Below are 6,250 nucleotides of genomic sequence, written 5' to 3'. Positions count from 1 at the left end.
CCCCGGGGATGCGCTCCCGGGTGGCGCGGAGCTGGGCGGCTGCTGGGCACAGGGAATCTAGGGAGGACGGAGGGGAAGCCTGCAAGCCGTAAAGATCAAGGCTAGGGGCATAGGCAGCGGGGTGGGGGCTGGGGGCCGAGGGACAGGGCTTCGATCTCGAGGTTTGGGGGACTCAGGGGAGAACCAGAGGAAAGCGATATCTCCGTCTAGGAAATCAGGGAAGGGAAGAATTGGGGCTGCAGGAGAGGGGGACCACGGAGGGGCTCTCTTTCTCCTAGGCAGTTCCTGGAGTCTTCCCAACCCTCCCCCCCCCAAAAAAAATCACCAATCCATGGCCAGGTCCTTCCTCAAGATGAGTGGAAGGGGAGAGCTAGCCCAAATATAGTAGGGGAGGGGAGGAGAGGGTCCTCAGCATGACCCAGTGCCTCCTGTCCGCAGAGTTATGTCCCCACCGTGTTTGAGAACTACACAGCCAGCTTTGAGATCGACAAGCGCCGCATAGAGCTCAACATGTGGGATACTTCAGGTAACTCCCTCTCCTGTCATCTCTCAAGGACCTGGCACCCCCCCCCCAAGGCCCAGGCCTCCACTCCAGCATCAGCTCTCCTAGGAGGACCCCCCCCCCAAGATGTTCACTGAACAGCTCCATCCCCAAAGGACACTCTTCCTATCTTGGCTCTCCTCCACACACACATAAAAGCCCCAGCTTTCCACCCAAGCCCTTATAAAGCCTCTAGACCCTCAGCCCCAGCCCAAGTGTAAATACAGGCTTGGATCTTGTCTGCCCAAAGGAGAAACAGAGTCACAAGGCATCCAGAGGAAACATTCCACGCTTAGACTGAGCCCAGGAGGATACAAGATATGTGTCTATGGAACTGAAAGGAAGGAAGCGATTTATATTTTTGTAACCTTTTTCTTTTGAGATGAGATCAAGCTCAGAAAAGTCTCTTAATTAGAGTTTGGGGGTCAGAGGCTTGCCAAGATAGTCCAGAGCACTATCCTATAATAAGTGAAAATTTCTTCCCAGAATCTTAACACCCTTACTTGCTCCCCCACCCCCACCCCAACTCCTACCTCCAGGAGCCATGAGGGATAATTCAAGAGCTGATTGTTTTTATTACTTATTGATCTTTGATATTTTCCCATCCTTTGTATTTGTGTTCACGTAGGCTGGGGTGAGCTGGGGAGGACACCTAGATGGAGAAGTGGTTAGAGTGCTGGGCCTGGAGTCTGGAAGACTCATTTTCCTGAGTTCAAAGCCAGCCTCAGACACTTAGTAGCCTGTGATCCTGGGAAAATCCCTTTACCTTCTTTGCCTCAGTTTCCTCATCTGTCAAACACGCTAGAGAAGGAAATAGCAGTATCTTTGCCCAGAAAATCCTAAATGGGGTCATGAAGAGAAGACAGAACTGAAAGCAGCAACAGGGAACTGTTTTTTCTGGCTCTGACTCCTTTTCACCTATTCTAGTCCCATTGCTCATTGTGTTTAACCAGTATCCCCCCCCTTCTAAGCCTTCTTCTAATCGTTCTAGATCCCTTGTTTCTCTCACCATAGGTTCCTCCTATTATGACAATGTCCGACCATTGGCCTACCCAGACTCTGATGCTGTCCTGATCTGCTTCGATATCAGCAGGCCTGAGACCCTTGACAGTGTGCTCAAGAAGGTGGGAGCTATGATGGGAAAATCGAGATTCTCTCCCTTAGGAAACCTGGGTATCCGGGGCATTTTGAGGAATTTCTGAGGGATCCCTGTGCTCTGGGGGCATAAGAAAGTGACTTCTGGGTCACCTAACCCAGAGATTCCCTCCTCTTCCTCTGAAATGAATCCCAAGCCAGCATTTGGCTCTCCCCCACTTCCAGCCTGTTCTCGGTGGGAGTTTGGGAGCTCCCTGGGCTTAGGGGGTGGGGCTGGGGAAGCCCTACTCCCCAGCTGCCTTCTCCCCAGGCCCTGATTTCCATGAGAAAAGTTGGTGGTGAATAGAGAGGAGAAGTGGGCTCTTGGCCTGCTGGGTTCCCGGGAGGAGGAGGGGGCAGGGGGCTGAATTAGTCTGTTCCCAGGGAAAGTTTGGGAAAGAGAGAGCCCCTTCACCCCAGCAGGGAGGTCAGCCCCTCCCCTGAGGGAAAAAGAGTGGACAGCCCCAAACTCTTATGCCTGTCCCTCTCTCCTAAGGAAGTTCCCACGACCCGGGCTCCCACTACCTGGGAATTTCTCTTCCTCTTCGCCTTTAAATACAGAGCACATAACTCTGAAAAGGGGCAGGGTTGGGGGGGGAGGCAGGGGGTGGTTCTCCTCCACAACAAACCTCTTCATTATCCCAACAGTGGCAAGGGGAGACGCAGGAGTTCTGCCCCAATGCTAAAGTTGTTCTGGTGGGTTGTAAATTGGACATGAGGACAGACCTGGCCACCCTGAGGGAGCTCTCCAAACAGCGGCTCATCCCTGTCACACATGAGCAGGTGAGGCCCTGCTTAACCAGTGACTGGACCTCTGTCCCTTGGGGGGGGTTGTTTCTGCAGGCCTGCTCCCTCATCCTGTTCTATCTGTCCCAGGGTAGTGTCCTGGCCCGGCAGGTGGGCGCCGTGTCCTACGTCGAGTGCTCGTCCCGGTCGTCCGAACGCAGCGTCCGAGACGTCTTCCACGTGGCCACAGTGGCCTCCCTCGGCCGCGGCCACCGGCAGCTGCGCCGCAGCGATTCCAGGAGAGGCTTACAGAGGTCAGCACAGAGATCGGCCCAGCTGCCCGGGAGGTCAGACAAGGGGGCCGAGGCCGAGATCCGAAAGGACCGAGCCAAGAGCTGCAGCGTCATGTGAGGGGCTCAGCCGGCCGAGCCTTCAGGGAGGGCCGGGCAGGGGGTCAGCCTCACCCACCACGACCCCCCTTCCAGGACTCACCAGGATAACCTAGTTTAACCTGGCCCAGGGGCAGGGGAGGGTGGGTGGGAGTTTTATGCCCAACATCTTCTGCCTTCCCCCTCTCTCTCGTACTTATAGAACTCTGGGCAGGCCGGGAGGGCGCCTGATAATTATATGACCTGGGCACAGTGCCCTCCAGGGGAGCCCAGGCACGTCCACGGACATATAGAGGAGGGAAGTGAGGAAAGGCCCAATCCCTGGGCGAAGGCCACCTTCCTGCACCTCCCCCAGTATTCATATCATGTTCCTGGTGGTCCCAGAGCCACCCCCACCCCCTCGCATCCCTTCATCTGCTTCTGCTGCTGTTTTCTCAGACCCCCTAACTCCAGGCCACATGCACTAAATTCAGGACGAAGGACAAGTCCCCATCCAGCTCCCTTCCCTGCTGCCTTCCTCCATCTGCTGGAGGCTAATAAAACCCATGTCCATGGAAAGTGGCTCTCCTTCACTTCATTGCACTTGCAAAGCCTTCTATAGCAAGAGGGCACGTTAGCCCTCACATAGTACTTTCTGTTATTTGGGGGCGAATGATGGGAATCAGGTCCCAGCTAGGACTCTTTCCTAATGTTGGAGGGTACCACAAAAGGACTGAATCTTGGTTAAAGGGTGAGCACCCTGGAGTGGAAATCGGAAGAACATGGGGCTTACTAGCTCTGGGAGGTGTGGGAGATGTTAGGCCATTCCTATATATTGACCAAAGTAGCTGACCCTTCCCTTCCTTCTGGCCTCTGTTACCACCTGGGGAGGAAAAGGAGGTTCTCTGGAGAGAGCAGGCTGGCCAACGCCACTCCTCAGACCTTTCTTGGATCTTGGATGGGGGAAGAAAAGTTGGGCAGATGACTCTTTCCCGTGAGAAAAGTATGGTGGTACCCAGCTGGGTCCCTTGGGATAACCTCTGCTTCCAGGCAGCCTGGTTTTAAGTCTTGGGAGCCCCAGTTGTGAGGGGGCAAGGGTTTGTACCCTCTCCCCAAAATCTTTGGCACTCATTCTCGCCATCATTCCCTCTCTCACTAACACCCAGGTTCCAAATTTCCCTCAGGAGAATAAAAATCACTTAAATTCCAACATCGTCAAGTTCAGAAAGTTAGAACTGTAGCCGGTTTGGGGGTTTTGGCCACGTTTCTGAACTTCCTTCATTTGAGAGGCAGCAATTTTTGTTTGTTTGTCTGTTTTTTAAACCCTTACCATCCATTTTAGAATCAATAGTGTGTATTCCAAGGCAGAAGAGTGGTAAGGGCTAGGCAATGGGGGTTAAGTGGACTTGCTTAGGATCACATTTCTTTGTTTTTTTAAAACACTTTCCATTTTAGAATCAATACTGTGTATTGGTTTCAAGGCAGAAGAGCCATAATGATCATTGCTTTTTTCAAACCTTTACTTCTTGTTTTTTGTTTGTTTGTTTTTTAAATTCTTACCTTATGTTTTAAAATCAATAAAAGTATTGGTTCCAAGGCAGAAGAGTGTTAAGGGCTATGCAAAGGAGGTTAAATGCTGAGGGTCACACCTACAGGAATTATCTAGGGTCAAATTTGAACCCAGGACCTCTTACCCCCAGGACCTGGTGCTCTCTCTACCGAGCTATCTATCTAGGACCTAGGTGCTCTGAGGAACATCAGTTGTAAGGCTAAATACTCACCGGGGCTGGGCAAAATTAAATCAGTTCCAAGATTGACAGTATAAAAAGATTTAGAACTGGAGAGACCGATTTGCACTCATTTTGCAGATTTCGCAGCACAGTGCCTGACACATAGTAAGCGTTTAATAAATGCTTTATATAGCTGAAGACAAACAAACAAACCTGTGGCTCAGAGAGATTTTCTCTTGCCCAGGGTCTCCTAAGGGGACGAATTCCAGGGTCCAGGTCTTTTGCCTCCTGGTCCAGCACTTTTTCCCAATTTACCCCTTTCAGAGTAGAGAGTCTTAGGGTGGAAGAGGGGAGCCAGGTGGAAGGGACTGTTATTATAAAACCCAGCAGAGTGATCTGATTGTGTATTTTGGGAGGTGTCTGGTTGCAGCCTGACCACCTTTCCTCCCCAGTCGTGGTGCCAAGGACAACAACTGGGAGGGGGAGGAAGAACTATGTTGAACTTCTGGGAAATTAGAGGAGAAATTTCTCATGGCAAAAGGATGGAGAATTGCTGTGTACACCAAAAAGTCACAGCTGCTCTCATGTCGGTTCCACTAATCCTCTTCTTGGGAGTATTAAATCTCCATTGTTTTGAGGGGGAAATTCCTTACTTCCAACCCCATCCCCCAGCCCAGGCCTTGGGTTCCTCCTAACAACAGGGAAACAAGAGCAGGCCCTCACAGTTTCAGCTCTCTCAAGCTCAAGGTGGTCTCTCTCTCCCCCAGAGAGGACACTCAGCTCCCCCATCTCACCCTGTCTCCCACCCTGGCTTGTTCAGCCTCTCTCCACTTCCTGGAGAGTTCCCAGTCCCATAAACTTGCATCTCCCCCATTCCTATCGAGTTCATAGCCTATACCTTCTTTGTTGAGATTCCCCCCCAGAATCTGCTCAAAAAAATTGGATTTTAAAAGGATTCTTCCCTATTTGCTCCCCTCACTAACTCCCCATTTTCCCTGGCCTCCCCCTGACTCTGGTCCTGGTGCCTGGCCTTAATGAAAAGCCCAGACACTGTGAGACCAGGGTGTGATGCCCGGACTCAGGCGTCTGAGAGAGCTGGGAAGGTGGGCCCCCTCCGGGATGGCCAAAGGCCTTGGACTCATAGGCCTGGCTGCAATGTTGCTGCCCCACGTGTGTGACTCCCACTTTATCTCCTGACCACTATATGGGCCATCCATGGGAGATAAGAGGAAATACACTGATTATCTGCTTCGTGGCTCCCAAGGAGGTAATAATAAGCTTGGCTTTACTGGCCCACTAACTCAGACCATCTTCCCTCCTCCTCCGTCCACTTCTCCCTTCTATTGCTCCTTCCTCCCAATAATTTGCATCCAGGAAAAATAAATTTATTTCAGTATCAACCTTAAAAAAACACCACAATTAGGAAGATAAACTTGCTGGGGAGGGGAGCAGGGTGCAAAACACCAGCCTTTAATGCATTTCCAATGCTTGCCATTAGGAAATGAATTTCACATCCTTCCCTACACCTGGGATTGCCAGACAGGCCCTGAGGTTGGGGGGCTGGGAGGGCAGACAGACTGGAGGGTGGGGAACCCTGGCACCTAGGACCAGGAGGAAGAACCAGGGGGCTGGTTCAGCTGCTGCTTTCCCCACAAATTAGGCCTCCTTGTGGAAACAATGTCGCCTCAGTTAATCATTTAATGAAATAAACAGCTAATCAGACTCTGGAGAAGCTGCCACTGTTTCTGAAC

The 6,250-nt window shown here is 51.7% G+C and overlaps 1 protein-coding gene across 1 annotated transcript; it reads left to right on the top strand.

Moving 5' to 3' along the window:
* Positions 1–422: 422 nt before the first annotated feature.
* Positions 423–2,887, top strand: RND2 (Rho family GTPase 2; the record flags this gene model as incomplete). The annotated part of the gene is made up of 4 exons (XM_044684075.1): positions 423–526; positions 1,556–1,665; positions 2,324–2,458; positions 2,552–2,887. Coding segments are annotated over 4 exons (610 nt in total), but the record flags the coding sequence as incomplete, so codon positions are not given.
* Between the last annotated feature and the right edge of the window lie 3,363 nt (positions 2,888–6,250).

This window comes from Gracilinanus agilis, unplaced genomic scaffold (assembly GCF_016433145.1).
Source record: "Gracilinanus agilis isolate LMUSP501 unplaced genomic scaffold, AgileGrace unplaced_scaffold41516, whole genome shotgun sequence".
NCBI classification, from domain to species: Eukaryota; Metazoa; Chordata; class Mammalia; order Didelphimorphia; family Didelphidae; genus Gracilinanus; species Gracilinanus agilis.
This window is presented reverse-complemented; position numbering and strand designations above follow the sequence as displayed.